Raw genomic sequence first — 18,078 nt, 5'->3', positions numbered from 1 at the left:
TAATGTAAAGTTATTGTTAGTAACTTTCCACATAAGGAGGAGATCTCTCAATGTCGAGGTATAAGGATATTTAAAAAAGCTTATTTTAATTATTTTATTTTAAATGTAGGACAAATGAAAAATAATGCAATAAATTAAATATGTATCTAATATTAAATAGCAAAAATAAATCAATGTATTTTAACATGATTCCCTATGTGGTTCTAGTTGAAGTCCCTGCCTCCTTTATTTTCCATGGGAGGCTGCTGCTTTACCAGTGGTTGACCATAGTGCTGGACTTACTTCAGGTCTGAGCTACATTTAGGGCTGATTTGAGTCCTTTTTGTCTGTACCTACTTTAGAAGTGCAGTTTGTGGATAGGGATGGGCTTAATTTATTAGGGGCTGGTGTTTATTCCTCTCTAAACCCCTTTAAATACTAAACCATAGGTATGTGTGTGTGTAAGGAGATCTCTCCAGTCGGGGCAAAGATCTCCACTCAGAAAATACTGGAGCAGGGTAGGCAGAGACATCCACATGTAGGTTAGTGAATAGCATGTGTAGCCCGTAAGTAATACTATTATAGTACTACTAAACATATTATTGACTCCGGTTTGTGAATAGGCCCGTGTGATTCCACATCGTTTGCTGCCTTCAAGCCACTCAAACACATGTATGGGTCAAATATGGTTGTAATCATTTTTCTGTTCTGGTACTCCCCCAAAACCACTTGCAAGAGATCTGAATATTCCCCAAAACATTAAAGATACCCTTGTGTCTTAAGCAGTAAAAAAACATTTCCTTGTGATTTTCTGCAACATAATTTCCCTCAAATTCTCAACAAATAAATCAATAATTCTTCGCTGCTAGTATGCTAAGCACATAATCTCCAATTCAACTACCCAGCTTGAACCATTTTACCACTCACTTCAACCACCATAGAGGATCCAAACCCCAGAGTTAATACAATCAATTGATGCCTGCAGGCAACCAGTAAAGAACATGAAGATACAAAATGTGTCACCTGTGTTTTCTAAAAAATATCTACAAGATTGAGTAAATTACTTTCATTACTACATTAATAGAAAATCTCTACCAGTTATCAACACAGATCATTAGAACTGTAATGAGTGTTAGATGTGCTAAGGAAATCTGAGTACACAATCATTCACTTAAGAATCTTCTACATTTCTGTACAAGCAGAAATCCTAATGAACACTCAACAGTTCCAAATCAGACTACTTAACCAAATATTCTAAAAGCCTATGGCCATGCTAAAATATTGCCGAAACCTTCTCATGAAACTGACTCCATTACTTTCCAGTGATACTGCCTTTTATGCTAGGAACCCAGAATTTGGAAATGCCTGCCAGAAGAAATCTATTTAAACCATAACTTTGTTGGTCTTCTGAAAATACCTGAAAACCTACCTGTTTAAGTCACGGGTCCTGAACAAGTGGGATGAAATGAAGGCTGCAGCTTCAAGGATCATCCGTACTCAATCTCCTTATCTTTAATGCCTCAATTATCTATTTCTGTTTCCCTGTTGCCAATGACCTTGATTTCCCATAAACCACGGTCACCATGGTATACATACAAATATTGCTAAAATCAATAAATGGAACCAATGCTGTAGCAAGTAAAGCTATTAACACTGTGTTCCCTTTCAAACCAAGACCTGGGCAGACCAGTAAATAAAACAATCTACACCTATCCCGCCAGCCACTTCTCTGAATTTTATTCCTTTTTTTGCTGAGAATCAAATATGAGAAGGCTTATAGCAGTGATTAGAGTAGAGTATTTGACAGTCAAAATATCTTGTAGTGTTTGAATTTCGACAATCATTGGCACTGCCAACAGGTCTTATAAACGAAAGGTCTTCTAAGCCACTGATGAGCTTAGGCACTCAATAAGTCATATGCATGCACTTTGTCACTCATTCTTGCACTCATACACCCATCCATCACCCAACCACACCTTTAACCAAGAGAGCACAAGACTCCAATCCTGAAATCACTCTACTGGCTACATATTGGTAGAAGTGAATTGGTTAAAACACTAGATTTTCGACAGAGCCGCACAGGGAAAAGGACCACTACACCTACAAATTACATTCAAGTAATACAAACAAAACATAACACTGTAGTCCAGACATGCACAGTGGATTATCATACCACCGTGCTATGAGAAATATATAGGATGCTAGTCTTTCTCAGAACGAGCCACCAAGATCTGGAACTTGCTACCAACCAAGATTTGAAGTATTTAAGAGCATATACACTTCACAAGTTTTTGAAAATGAGGCTATTTGCAAGATAAGGCCATCGTCCCACAACTGTGATATAGAACTAGAAAGATAACCACACTTTCAAGCACAATCAACAGATGTACAACAGCCCAACCACCACACACTACTTTATATGTTCAGGTAAGTTAATAAGGGCTAGCTTAGGTATTATATAGTAATATCAAATCCTATGTGACCCAGGCCCACACTGATACGTAGACTATAACACTCAGCAGCTGGAAGCAAATTGTTGCACATGAAGGCTTTATAATACTTTCCTTATAATGCTTAACCGTCTTGTTCTCACATAACACATATCTGCTACACCTTTGCCCATTGCCCGGCCCATTAACCAGCCTTTACCAAATGAACAGGAATAACTGAATAGTTCTACAACATGTTGCTGGCAAATCAGCAGACTCTAATCTGGTCCAATACTGCAGGTTCCAAATAGCTACATACTATGGCTGCTTCTTTATATCTCCTAATGACATTCAGATATGAGCTCATAGTAACAAATTCCATCCCAGCAGATCTACCCACCACTTCTCTCCAACCAGGCCTGTGCAAGACCATTAACCTTAAACAAAATATCATGTTGGACACTGTAGTGCATCAATCAACTATGTAGACTATGGACATAACAAATACCACAGTGGGACTTGCAGAGCCGCTCAAAGGTGGTAGCTCATTGAAAATCATAAACTGCTTGTCTATCTCTCACACCTTTTCATCCAACACGCTGCTAAGTGCGACATCCCAAAACATGATAAACATACTTTAGTGGGCATCATGCACAACTTGTAAATACGTCCTACATAGGATCAAAAACAAAGACAGCACTCATCCAGCGACACACCCTACACTGAGTAGCTTGCTGCCCATGTAGGCAAGTGCGTCAGTGTCCCACATAGGGGCAGTAATCGCTGTATAAATTTTGTAGTACAATACAACATGCTCACTTATTTTTACATTTACCCACTTACTTATCCACAATAAAAGAGACATTCAAAAAGCATATGGAAGATAAGTTAAAAGAGTAAAAGTTTTAAAAAACATGCTGCAACTTAACTTTAGCGAGTGTATGCTCCTAATACAAAAATAAAATTAAACATAATAGTGGGTGGTCCTCTTGCAATGATATTGTAAATAGTGTATCATTGTTTTAAAGTTCCAACATAGGTACCACATTTAGAAGTAATGTGTTGGCGATCTTGAAGTGATGAAAGCAATAGTACACTATGAACAAAAACATCCTAATGAGTTGGTAAGTAAACATCGGACTGGGCAGACACCCTCGAGTGATAAAGTGTTTAATGCAAAACTGTTGTATTAAGTCAAGGTGGCCTACATGATGCTTCTAAGCATGGTGACCATCTTGGAACAGTAAAACAAGGATACACTGTAGACAATACCATTCCAAAATGGCAGTCCAATTTAGAAATAGTTGTTAAACTTTGAGATTCCATGTACCAAAATACCAATCTACTGCCTTCAACACTGTACAGTAACAATCCACCCTTAAAGGTCTGTGGGCATTTATAAATACACTTCATGGTAAGTAGGTCAGGTCTACTACCTTCGCCTCAACATTTCATAATAAACAGATCTGACATATGGAATCTGACATAGCGCCTCATTACGAGGCTGGCAGACCAAGAACTGCCAGACTCGCGGTGATGGTTGGACCCCCGCAACTGTGGTGGTCCGACCTCCACATTATGATCCTGGTGATTTGACCGCCAGGGGACCGCCGTCCCCGCCAGTAACATGGTTCCAGACGGACAGCAGTCTGAGTTGTACTCAGCTGGGGTGGTGCTGAATTCACTGCCGCCTGGATGATTACAACTCTATTTACTGCCAGCCTTTCCATGGCAGTCTGACCACCATGGAAAGGCTGAGGTAAGCCAGTGCTGGGGGCCACAGTGGGCCCCTGCACTGCCCTGCACCCATGGGCAGTGCAGGGCCTTCCCTGGCCAGCACCCCTGGAAAGAGCACTGTTGTGCATTCCAAGGGTGCTGGTGGGCCCCCCTGTGAGATGGCATTGGCCTTGGCTCCATGTGGAGCCGAGACCAAGGCCGCCGCACAGTTTCCACTGGGCTGTCTGGCGGAAACCTTGGTTTCCACCAGTCAGCCCAGTGGAAACCTTTTTCATTATTTTCATAATGAAGAGATTAGACCTATGACATACTTGTTTTTTTTAACAAACTAATCCAACCTATAGCCTGAATCACTGGCGTAGCACCATTACCAAGTCAGGCCAACTGTATTCTGCCTAAGTTTTTTCACAAGGAAACTATTGCTATAAAGTGACAAAATTATAAACCTGTACAAAATTAAAGTTTGCAAAACAATATATTACCCTTCCTAAAATGGCATAACAAGGATTCTCAAAAATCCGATCCTTTACCCCTAGGGTTTGTCATAAAAGGGAACCAACTACAAAGTTATTTACCTATTACTGTAATCTGCGAGAGTCCCCGAAACAAAATACTGTCTACAAGCTCTAATACAGTGGAACGTTAACCCACCCTTGAAGTCCTACATTTGCTTTTCACAGTAATAGTCACTTCTACCGCCTGTGTCCTAACTTTTCATAATAAAGATCTCATGCCTATAGTCTTGATCAGTAGTTTGTCACCATAATCAACTCAGTCTTGCTGTGTTGAGCATAAGCTTTTCCACAAGGCAAAAAGTACAATTCAATCACTCCATTTCCGCTGAAGCACACAACTTCTACCCTATCCAAATCTGTAATTGAGAGAACCACTATTTGAGCTGAACCAAAGCTCTTCTCTCAGTAGTCATAAGAATACAAAAGTACAGTTTGCAAAACAATAAACATCCCCTCCTAAAATGACATAAAAATGATTTTCAAACTACAAACATTCAACATCAAGGGACTGGTAAAGGCGGTAACCAACACCAAAACTCTTGGTTACTTTGGTAATCTGCAAAACCCTGTGTCACTAAATATCTTTCTACAAGCTTTAACACAATGTAATGACAATCCACCCTTAAAAGGATGTTGGCTTTTACACATGATTTTCACAATAACTCAAGCCTATTGCCTTTCTAATAACTTTTCATAATCGGCATGATCAATTGCCCTTTTTGCAGGGTTATCCCCAAACATTTGCCTTCCTCCTTTTTTTGTGACTTTTTTTGTTGGCTTTAGGACTCTGGGCACTTTACCACTGTCAACCAGTGCCAAAGTCTATATGCTGTCTGTCTAAAATGTTGTGGTGATTGGTTTGTCCATGATTGGCATATTTGATTTACTAGTAAGTTCCTAGTACAGTGCACTGTGTGTGCCCAGGGCCTGTAAATCAAATGCTACTAGTGGGACTTCAGCACTGATTGTGCCACCCACATGAGTAGCCCTGCAAACAATTCTAAAGCCTGCCATTGCAGTGTCTGTGTGTGCAGTTTTAATCTCACATTTTGATCTGGCAAGTGCACCCACTTGTGAGGCCCAAACCTTCCCTTTTATTACTTGTAAGTTACCCCTAAGGTAGACCCAAGGTAGTAGCTCCATGGGCAGGGTACAAGGTAGTTAAGTGGTAGGACAAGTAATGGTGTGTTCTATATGTCCTGATAGTGAAATATTGCTAATTTCATTTTTTACTGTTGCAAGGCCTATCTCTTCCATAGAGTAACATGGGGATTGCCTTGAAAAATCTTTCAAGTGTAATGTCCCATTAGGAGCAGATACAAATATGGAGTTTGGGTTCTCTGAACTCACAATTTAAAAATACCTCTTGTGGTGAAGTTGTTTTTGAACTGTAAGTTTGGAAATGCCACTTTTAGAAAGTGGTTAAATTAAAAGGTCAATGCAAGGGGGAAGTAACCTAGGCTTCTACGTGAAAGTCTAGGTTACTTCCCCCTTGCATTGACCTTTTTAATTTAACCACATTTATTACCCTGGTCATAAGGGTTAGAGGGTACTTGCCTCATTGCTTTACATACTTTTAGAAAGTGGGCATTTTCTTGCTTAACCATTCTGTGCCTCGCCTGTCTGCTGAATACACGTGTGAGTCAGGATGACATTTGGGCAGTTTGTGTATTCACTGTAGACAGTTCCAAAAAGGGAACTGAGATGTGCCCTGCAAATCCTGATGGCCCATCACCAGGCCGATGGGTCTTTCTGAGCTCGAGTGGTGGGAGGAACTGATATTTGCACCTGAAAAGTTCGGTGCCTGCCTCACACTGGAGTGTGTCTGCAGCCAGGGCAGGGAAAGGCGGAGTCTTATGCACTACAAAGACTTCTCTTTGAAGTTTGAGTACTTCAAAGACAGAAATTGGTATAAGTACTGGACCTCTGACACCACATAGTTATGATACTTCTGGACTGAGGACATTCTGCCAGGAAGAAGAGCTGGATGCTGTAGGATGGATTGCCACTCTGCATGTTGCTTTGTTGTGCTGGCATGCTGCTTGCTGCTTCTGGCTTGGGAGTGAGAGGGCTGGACTTTGCTTTCTACATCCTGCTTTCCATGGTTCTCCAAGGGCTTGACCTGAGCTTGCCTCCTGTTAAGAAGTATCAGGACCATCAAAGACTTCACCTGCCAGTGCCTGGACTCTCTTGCTAAGAGTGAGACCCCATTTCCAATAAATTGCTAGTTACTGTAAACAACTCGGTCCTGCTGTGCTCAGCATAAGCTTTCCCATCAGGTAAAACTGAAATGCATGCACTATTTTTCAACAGAAGCACACATCTTCTGTCCAATCAAAACCTGTACTCGGGGTACCCAACATGTGGTTGGAGCCACAGTCCATATCTGTGCAATACTCCTGAAAGCTCTTTTTTCTGTTAATCACATACGATCTAGTGATAGCTCCATTGTCAAGCCAGACCTAAAACTCAACATGGAAGAATTGCAGCAAAAACATATGGGTGGTGAAACATTCATGAAGTCTTCTTGTACCGGTGTTACAAGGTGGATTGGGAGTTATAAGGTAAGATGATAGTAAACCTTTTTCAGTCTATCATTGATACAGACATGTGGAAGAAAAGCAAATAAATGAGGGTGTCAGGGTCTTGTACCATTTTGTACACATACTTAAAATGAGCAGAGTTGAAGTTTAAAATCTGAGTAAAATCATAACTATTCAGAGAAATGTCTATACTTTTTAAAATCAGTTACAGAAAAATATTTTGTTTCATTACAACTCAATTCTTAAAATAAATTGCAGGCAGTGAGTATCTTCTTTTGTTTGTTTCAGTTTCTATGATGAAATGTTGGCACAGGGCATTTTGAAACCACTAACTGCTCCAGTAAAAGGAATGGTGATGAAAGAAGGATCTGAGAATTTTGTGACACCCAAGGGAATTTCTTCAATCGTGAAACATTACTTACAACAGTCAGGTAGTGTTGTGAACATAGAATTGTGTCTTCTCGATGGCTGTTACATATGCATAAGTAACATGTTCAAGAGACAAAAAAGCAGGCCTGTTTCTTGTTGAATTGAAAATATTTTCCTCTTTAACTTTTTTTGTTTTATGCTATCTTTTCTTTTAAGTGAATTTCCTCTGGCGTATTCTTGTTTTGAACGGCATTATTGTATCATATTGTTTATGTGCACTGATAAAAGTGCAAGTCAGTCCTTGCATACAATCTTTTTTTTTTTTATTTACATTTTTTATGCTACTTGTAGTGATATTTTAATTTACCTCTTGTAGTGTCACACCTTGAATTTCTCATTTTCTAGTGCTCACCGGAGGGAAAAGTGGCGGGGCTTTGCGTTGCAGGGAGAAAAAAAAAAGAAAATATTTCAGGGAGTGTCTGCTGATCCATTGAAATCCAGTTAGCAGCGAGTCCGCCGCAGCATACTATTACCTGCTCATATGGCAAATTCCACTTTCCACTGCTGACCCTGGTGGAGTGGGTTCCTCCGTTCATGAGAGTGGAACCTAACCCTTAATGTAATTTCTGTTAAAAAAAACTTTCAGACTGGCACTTGTGGGGTGTCAAAGTGCTGATATATTCACCACTGCAGTAAACAGACGTGTTTCGGAAAAAGCCTTGTTCACAATGTTAGTGTTTTGCATCTACCTCTTACCTTAAACAGCCACAATTGAAATCATAAACATAGAAACATGAACTTCATCAACATAGAAAACTGTTAACCACTGTTAATGTGCATGTGCCCCCTCCTTAAAATATGGTAACATTTTCTCATCTCTAGTTGACATATTTAATTTACCTGTAAGTCCCTAATAAAGTGTTGCTACATGTGCCCAGGGCCTGTAAATTAACTGCTGCTAGCAAGCTGGCAGCACTGATTGTGCCATCCACCTACGTACCCCTTTAAAACATGACAGGTTTGCCATTGCAGCCTGTGTATGCAGTTTTAACTGCCATGTCGCCCTTGCAAAATAAACCTTTTGCCACGCTCATACCTTCCTTTTTTATACATATAGGTCATCGTTCGGGTGGGCACTAGACAGCGCAGGGTGCAGTGTATGTAAAAGGGAGGGCATGCTCTTTTAAGTTTTTCATCTCCTGTTAGTAAAAAAAAAGGTAAAAATTCGTTTTTCACTGCTGCACAGCTTACCCCTCCCATCGACTAACATTTGAGTTGCCTTATTACATTTATTAAGCTGCAGGTTGCAAATGGACCAGGTAACCAGTTCAAGTTTTGTCTCATTGGAATTGTAAAGAAACATTCTAACTTACTGTGAAGTCATATTTTTTATTACATTTTTGAAAATACTACTTTTAGAAAGTTGCAGTTCCTGCCTTAGCCTTTTAGTATCTACCTTGTACCTGGATCACATGATTGGGTGTAGCTGACAGTTGAGCTTTGTGTATTCCTCCTGGACAGCCACATACAATTGGGGGCATAGGTATGCCTGGATGGGCCATCACTGACAGGATGGGAATGAGGAGCTGGATACAGCCCCACTCACATTCGAATAGGCTGTGTCATGTCTCCAGACAAATGGCTGCATAACCCCTGTAGTTAGAATGGAGCCAGTACTGGGAAGGCAGAATGCCTGGGGACCTACAAGAGAAACACCGAAGCTTCTTCCCTTCTTCAAAGACACAACTGGGTATAAATACTGAACCTCAGACACTAAATCTTCAGTACACTACTGGACCTATAGATGCTCTCCCACGAAGAAGGACGGGGTCCTACTTGAAGGCTTCCACTCTACTGGACTGCACTCTGCTAGCCTACTGCCTTGCTGACCTGCTGCCTGCTGCCCTCCTGCCTGGATGAGAAGGACTGGACCTACATCTCTTGAAACTAGAACCCAGAGTGACTCCAAGGGCTAGTTGGCTGGCCTCCTGACTTGAGCCTCAGGGACAGAAGGCTCTAACAACCTTGCACCTGGACTCTGCTATCTGAGAGTCTACCCTTCCAGGGGGTTGCCACCCCTGTCCTGGACCATTGTAAGTGGGCTTAAGGTGCTTCACCAGTCTCTGTGGATCCTGCAGAAGTGACGCATCTCCTCTGCTGCGTGCCTGAACACCAAGCAGAAATGATGCATCTCACCTGCTGCGTGGATTGGACCCATCGCAAAGACGTATATCACTGCCCCAGCCTGCATTGCCTGCGGAACTGCTGCTGCACGACGCATCCTCAGTGCCGGGCCTTGCAGCTCTCATCAACAGCAATCTCAAGGACAACACCAGACTCCGCATCGCAGCCTCACAGCTGCTTGCGATCCATGCATTGCCCTGACTGTGCAACGCATCCCGACTCTGGGCTTCGCATCACAAGCCTTCATCAACAGGATCTTCAAAACAGGACCTTGCACCGCAGCCTCTCTACATCTTGGAATTGATGCATCGCTTTGGCTGTGGGATGCATCTTCATCGTGGATCCTCGCAGTACTCCGCAACCAAGCATTGAAGGTACTTTGTTCAGTGGGCCTCACTGGGAACTTTGAAAGACAGGCAAATTGCACATTTAAAATGAGTGTCAGTGTAGATTTATATGTTAGTTTTACTCTCACGTTTATGAGCCTAAACTTGTCACAGCCTAATGACTTCAGTGACATGAGGGACAGAGCTAAAATGTATTCTCTATCAGTCCCACCTGTGATGAAAAATACCCCATTACAAAAAGGCCAAATTTTCATTTCAATGAGACAAATTCAGAATTTCAAGGTCTTATTTCAATAAGGTCTGCTGCAATTCACCTTTTTCTTGAGGTTACAATAATGCTTCTCCTTTTCTCCATTTCTATCTCCTCTTTCACCTGCCTAGTCTTTGTTTTTTTCTCCTTCAGTATCTTGTATAACTTGTAAAATTCAAGTGTACCTATAACACACAAAGTCACAATTAACAGGGGTCTCAAGATGGTTCCTACTATTCCCTTTCAAATGTCTACAAACCATTTTCCAATGGCTGAAAAACCTCTTCTAATAGCTTCCCATGCACTGGTGGCATCAAACTTTTCAGGCCTTTTTTCAGAAAAGTCATGTTTGCAATGTACTTTCTTATCTCTTTCCTAGTGTGAAGTATGTATGTACAACAATGTTGCACATGAAACATTTTACAGACTCCGCCCTCCTTTGCAAGTAAGACGTCTATCGCAAGACAATTTTGCAAAACCATGGATCTTACAGCAGAAATCTCCATGTCCTTTATTAACATGGCTCCTGCAGTGTCAGTAGATAACTTGTCTACTATTGTTGACAACCATCTATTCCTGAGATCATTCATGATAACTCCCACTGATGGAATTATGGCACCAAATATATCTCCCACTATCTCTGAGGAACTTGCTCCTCTTTTAACACTAGAGTTTGATTTCTCACCCCAGACTGGTTCATGAATGTTGTCCATATGATAAATTTTCAGAAAAACGATTCCCAAGTAACAAGTTCCATACCAGCCTTTCATCAGTTTGTAATAAGCTTTTTCCCCACATATAAAATAAACACCTGGTATAGCGGGATCCTGACAGTTTAGCATAAAGGTCCACGTACTGTTAAAAACAAAAATAAGTCTGCAGTCACTAGTACCTACAAAATGTGTATCTGTCTTTGACTGCGGTCTGCGTACACATAATTTTCTTACATTTTGCCAATCTAATCCAAGAATCCTTGATTCTCAGACATTGAATGTGTTGCATCTTTTTCCGATTTTGTAAAACTATTCACTTTCTATCTTGGCTCTCATTGCCCTCCTTATATTATCAACTTGTCCAATTAACTCTTTTTCTACTGAGTTGGGCACATGCTGTCCAAAAAGTCAAGGTAGGCTTAAAGGGTCATCCCGCAATGTCAGCGTTTTTTGCTTTAGCAGTACTACCCAGGTGCTTCATGATAGGCATGAAAGAAAACACTAGATCATAGTTTGAATTGGAGTATTGGTAATACTCCTGCTCATACAATCATGTTAGTAACAGAGTACAAGAAATTCCATATGTTAGTGGCAAGCTGTGATAAGTGATTCTTTCCTGTACTGATGAACTAATTTTCATGCAGACATAGCAGCTCTGCACCTCCATGGTTTCAATGTACTCATATAATAATTTGTAAAATGCATTTGATGTCAAATCTTCCCTAGAACTATCTGTGTGTACAAGTTTCTCATCCTCATATCAGGAACTTTGGTTTGTGAGTAAACCTTCTAAATTTGGGGCACTTGTGACTGATGTTTTCTCACTTTCATCCTTAACAGGCAAACTCAATCCAATAATCATCAGAATGACCACATTCACACATGCTACTGCTAAACCTAGGCACACATACTTACATGTAGTCTTCTTACTTTGATCAGAATTCATGGCTTGTCTAGATTCAGACCACAATATACTTCCAATTTAAAACAAAAATAAAAAATGCAAAAGCAACTTTCAGTTGTTTCACTATCTCTTTCAGTCTTTTCTTTGTTCGAGCAAAGCAAATTCTAAAACAGTCTTTTCAAAAACAAAAATAAAAATTCAAAGGTTCATCAAGAGTCTCTTCTTATTTACAAAAATTCTAGAGTTCCAAATAAAAGTTAAAATATCTCTAATAATAAACCGTCTGGTAATCGCTGGTTAGCACTTCCAACAAATAATGTCTCTGTTCATTGAGCGGCGGTGAGATTTCAAAGTTCAGTTCCAAAACAATTTCAAGTTCCAAAATGTTCAGCTGAAGAGGAAATGTTAACATAAAAGGCAAAAAACGTCTTCTCCTATTCATCAGTAGTGAAATAAGTCCATTCAGGAGCAGAGTAGCTTTGACTTGGCACTCTTTTACTCTTTAACCTCCTTATCACATGCCCTTCTGTTTCACTGTCAGTTTGATCTGATTCTTCAGTTAGGCACTTTTATCATTGGCTCTGGGTTTTTCTTGAGCCACTGATCTCAGGTTACAACGCTTTTCTCTTGGCGACTAGGCTTTCAACGTTATCTGAGCTACCAGGATTCATATGACTGTCTCAATCCTTCTGTACCTTCAACTGCTGTTGACGCGCTACGATTTTCACCAGACCATGCATGCTCTGCATTAGCCGTTTGTCCAGTCCCCACAGCTTGGCTAACCTGGACCCTTTCTCTCACTGTAACTGACCCTTCGGGAACAGGAGCTGTTTCATCAAAAGATGTGGCTCACATGAATCCGGTTCCAAAGACCAGCACACTTCACAGCTATCATTGTTACTAAAATAATTAGGTACGAGCCCTTCCAACGTGGCTCCAAGCTTGTCTTTTTTACATGCTTTTTCACTAACACCAATGTGCCAGGAGTCAGGTCATGACAAAGTTCTTATTGTGGTTGCACAGTTGCTTCTCCAACCTGGCGAGACAAAGAACGAACCCCATCAGCTAGACCTTTGCAATAATATAGAACCACGTCATGCGTAATGTTCACAAGAGTACTTGCAGGCACTGCTGTCAATCTCATAGCTCGCTCCATGATGATCTCATGTGGCAACAAAGATGTTTTTCTGTTGGGTGTGCTGTACTTGTTTGTCAGTGCAAGAGGCAATGCATCTGGCCATTTCAGTGTTGTAGATAAACATATTTTCGCCAGTAGAGACTTCAATGTTCCATTTATCTGAAATGACCTGAAAGTTGCATTCTGTTGAATGGTCCTCCTGATGTGCCTATATGACTCAATTTAACAACTGTGCATTTCTCTACATTTATCTGTTGACATGTTACACGTCTGTGACACACTGCTTCTGCAACCAATCTAAATCTAGGATAGTGTTGTGTTTGTCTGAATGTTCTAATCATTGTGTCTCTACCAATGCGAGCTTGTCCATGTTAATATCTTGCCATCTGGGACAATAAGCTATTTGGCAACACTGCTTTACCATAACTCGAAACTCAAACATCATCCTCATTCCTTTGGACACATTCTGCTCTAATCCAACTGTGCTTCTCATCTTCTGTCACTTCATCCTGCAATCTTTTGACTTTTTCCCAAGTATTAATGACTGCCACAAAGAAATTTTGACTTGTTTCATCGTGACTTCCATAACTCAATTCCTTATTAAAGGAAGTGCAATGCGGGGTACAATACCTCCGTCATCAGCATATGTATTTCCCAAAGATATGTAATCATTTGACTTTTGGTGAGCTGCACATTTTACAACTGCAATTTTTCCAGGTAACTGTAATGCTTTCAGCAATTGATCAACTTTGTCAGCATTTTGACTAGGTGATCCAGAAGAGGTCATGAAGCCTCTCTGGGACCACAACTGTCCAAAGTCGTGAATGGCACCAAACCCATATTGGCTACCAGTGGAAAAAGGTCACTTTGAGCTGTTCAGAAACACAGCCTATTCTGGTAAGAGCAATCAATTTGGCTACTTTGGCAGAAAATACTTCTCGAAGCCAGGGAGCTTCTATCACATCTGAGACTGTGCAAACTGCATAACCAGCTCTCAGGGAACCATCAGAATCTCTTAAACACGAGCGATCAACAAAAAGGAAATAGTAATTGTCATCCAAGGGTACATATTGAATACCAGGTCTTGGTTTGGTGCACAATTCAGTCACTCAAGACTGTCATGCTCAACCTCATCCCTGTGGTTGCCCACATTTTCAACAGGATCTGGAAAAAGAGTAGACCCATTTAAAACATTACATCTCCTAACATTGATGTTAGAAGAACCTATAATTATTTGCTCTTAGTAGGTTAAACGGGCACTGGCCAGGTTTTGGGTCCTTGTTATGGGTGAGTAAAATCTCCCAGTCCGGCTTCCGCAAGAACCACAGCACCGAGACAGCTCTCATCGCTGCTACCGACAACATCAGAAGCAGGCTCGACAAAGGTGAAACCGTTGCCCTCATCCTCCTTAACCTTTCTGCAGCCTTCGACACTGTCTGTCACCGCACACTTCGTACACGCCTCCACCACTCTGGAATCCGCCACAGAGCCCTGGATTGGCTCACATCCTTCCTCACTGGCAGTACCCAAAGAGTCTGCCTCCCCCGTTCCTGTCAAAAGCCACCAAGACCATCTGCGGCGTCCCCCAGGAATCCTCTCGCAGCCCCACCCTCTTCAATGTCTACATGGCACCACTCGCCAACATCGTCCGATCCCACGGCCTCAACATCGTCTCCTACGCGGACGACACACAGCTGATTCTTTCTCTCACAAAGGACCCCGCAACTGCCAACACCAACCTTCACACCGGACTTCACGCCATCGCCAAATGGATGGAGGCAAGCCGCCTCAAACTGAACTCAGAGAAGACCAAGATCATCATCTTCGGCTCCCACAAATCAGCATGGGATGACTCCTGGTGGCCAGCCACTCTAGGAGCCGCCCCAACGCCCAACACCCATGCAAGCAACCTGAGCTTCGTACTGGACTCATCGCTTACTATGACCCAGCAAGTCAACCCCATCACATCCTCATGTTTCAACACCTTCTGTATGCTTTGCAAGACCTTCAGAAGGATCCTCATTGAAACCAGAACGGTCACCCATGCCCTCGTCAGCAGTAGACTGGACTACGGCAACGCACTCTACGCGGGAACAACTGCCAAGCTCCTGAGAAAACTTCAGCGCATTCAGAACACCTCAGCACGACTCATCCTCAACCTCCCTCACCACGAACACATCCCAGCCCACCTCAGAGACCTCCACTGGCTCCCCGTCAACAAAAGGATCATCTTCAAACTCCTGATCCACGCTTACAAGGCTCTCCACGACGCCGGATCCGCCTACCTCAACGAGCATCACAACTTCCACATCCCGACACTCCAGCTCCGCTCCGCCAACCTCGCCACCGTCTCCTGCATCCACCGTACCACAGCTGGCGGCAGATCCTTCTCCCACCTTGCTGCCAAAACCTGGAACTCCCTCCCCGTCAACCTACGTCTGACCCAGGACCTCCTGACCCAGGATGCGTCTCAAGACCTGGCTCTTCGAGCAGTATCACCCAACTCCCCCCCCAGCCCCACAGCGCCTTGAGATCCTACCAGGTGAATAGCGCGCTTAACAAATTACTGATTGATTGAGAATAAAAACGTTCGGTTGATTGCCCATAGCAATGCATTTGCACTGCTTGATGCTGGCGCTCAATGCGCCTACAGCTCTTCAACAGCCGGACAACGCTGCAGCTACAGGTTCAAGTGAGGTTGTTGTCATTTTCCGTGCAACCGTTTCAAAACAGGGAGAGCACATCCTTCCCGCTCACAGCAGAACAAAGAAAAACATCTGTTTTTAATCGGGCACTCCCAGAGCTGGGACACGCACAGGCTTCCTCTCAGCTTATTGATGACTTTTATGCATTGGTCATCAAATGGTACCAGATCAGGCACATCCTTGTGTGTCAATCTCTGTAAGGGTTTGTACAACATAGAATCATAAAATCAGAATCCTTTGGCGGCAGTAGCCCACCATTCACGGAAACATTCTGACTTCCCTCTGAGTAACTGGGGGATTCATGTGCTTAATTGCTGAAATTTTCTCTTGGGACACCTTCCTTGCACCTTTCTCTTTGTGGTGACCTAAATATTGGACTTCCTTTTTACAGTACTCCAACTTTGCTGGGGAAACTCTGTCAATTATCTCCTAAATGATTCAAGAGAGCTATGGTATCTCTTCTGCATGCTTCCTGAGTATTTGATATACCAAAAAATCATCATCAAAAAACTGCACTAACACTGAATGATAGCGCATTTTAAGGGACTCTAGTTCTTCTTCAAAATCTGATTAAAGATTGATGGCGATTTTGTATACCCCTGAGGAGTACGTCACTATGTTAAAATACGATTGCTGAACTTAAAGGCAAAGAGAAATTGGCTTTCCTTTTGCAATGGAATAGAGATAAAGGCTTGGCACAAGTCAATGACGGCAAACCACTCTGCCTCACACTGGATCTGAAATAAATCACTACTGTATTCGGTACCATGGAACGACACTTTTGTTCACGTTTCTCAAAACCTGAACTATGCAGTTTTTTCCATTGGGCTTCCACAAACCAAAATAGGGAAATTAAAAGGGCTTCCCAAAATTTCCTTCAGAACACCTTGCTCCGTCAGCCTCTCAATCAAGGGTGTTATTCTTGCAGCTATCACGTGTGTCCTATTTTAAGTTGGTATTCTCGGATTCACCGCATTTGGCTCCACTGTTGTTTTAACTGGCTCAACTCCTTTTAAGAGAACTATGTCCTTCCCTGAGAAATGTTTCTCTCAATTCTTCAGGCAATCATTGCATGTCATCACTGGATACAGCAATTTCACAAGGGCCATCTTCTTCCTCATTTGTTTGTATTTCTATTCCTTTGGGTGTACAGCTAATGGAACAGTTTAGCTTACACAACTGCCATGTCCTAACAGATTTACTGGACTAGAATCGCAAACCACAATATGGTGTTTGTCTTCAAATAAACCTATTTTTACTGGAACATGTTCTGTAACAGGATTTGTGAAGTGCTTATTTGCCACTCCTATAACTTGAGTTATTCTTCCTGATAGGGGCAAGTCTGGCACTTCTGCATTTCTGACAGTGGAATGTGTAGCTCCAGTGTTGACCAAGAATGACACGTCATGTCCCATAAGATTTGCGTTTACATAGGGACCACGCTGATCTACCTCTAACGATGCAGCTAACATGCAGTTATCATCATCTGAACCATCACTGTGAATGTCTGTAAGAATTCCTCATCACTCAAATCTTTTAAGGGAAACTGGGAATATATCTGATTCATATTTGCATTTGTCAATTGATTTGTGTTTACTTTTACCATCTGATTCAAGTTTTGAAGAGGTACGGTCACCTGTTGCTGTGTCAAGGGGGCTTTTGGTATCTGCATTTGTTGTACTGGGGACGTTTGTACATTTGGAATTCAGTGGCTTTGGACTTCCTGAATTTGAACCAGATTGTTACCTTGAGTCTGAGCAACTCCAGCATTCTGTACCAAATTATTCACATAATTATAGGGACATTCCCTGCGCCAATTCCCCAAATTTCCTCAAGCATGACATGGACTTGTTTTCTTCAATGACTGAACATTGACCAAATTTCGACTCTGATCTACATGAACACCACATCCTCTGCCTCTAGACTGAACCACATTCCTAGCCTACTGTTGCACACCTTGCATTCTACTTGTATTCACTGTCATCGGTGGGCTCTGACTTCCTGTATTTGCAGCCTTCAATTGCATTACTATCAACTACTCTCTCAACGTTTTCTTCTTCAGTTCAATTTGATCACTACAGTGTCTTGCATACTGTTAGATCTCATCAATGGGTTTGTTCTGCCAACAAATGAAATGCTGCTGAATCATTGCACTAATAAATGGCTTCAATCCTTGAACAAATCTAAACACAAAATGACCCATGTTTTTTTGGCTCAATGTTTTCAGTACCACTATGCTTTTTGAAAGCTTGCAGCAATTTCTCA

The 18,078-nt window shown here is 41.9% G+C and overlaps 1 protein-coding gene across 3 annotated transcripts in view; it reads left to right on the top strand.

Annotated features, from left to right (window-relative positions):
• The window catches only part of RNLS (renalase, FAD dependent amine oxidase), a 319,785-nt gene that overhangs the window by 20,417 nt on the left and 281,290 nt on the right, over positions 1 to 18,078 (top strand). For all 3 annotated transcript variants that reach the window (XM_069239902.1, XM_069239901.1, XM_069239900.1), the window contains exon 3: positions 7,492 to 7,634. In XM_069239902.1, the coding sequence (XP_069096003.1) occupies positions 7,492 to 7,634 (143 nt within the window). The remainder of the gene's footprint in view (positions 1 to 7,491; positions 7,635 to 18,078) is intronic.

The sequence above is a fragment of the Pleurodeles waltl genome, chromosome 6 (genome assembly GCF_031143425.1).
Source record: "Pleurodeles waltl isolate 20211129_DDA chromosome 6, aPleWal1.hap1.20221129, whole genome shotgun sequence".
NCBI lineage: Eukaryota > Metazoa > Chordata > Amphibia > Caudata > Salamandridae > Pleurodeles > Pleurodeles waltl.
The sequence above is the reverse complement of the archived record's forward strand: the minus strand, read 5'-3'. Positions and strand labels throughout refer to the sequence as shown.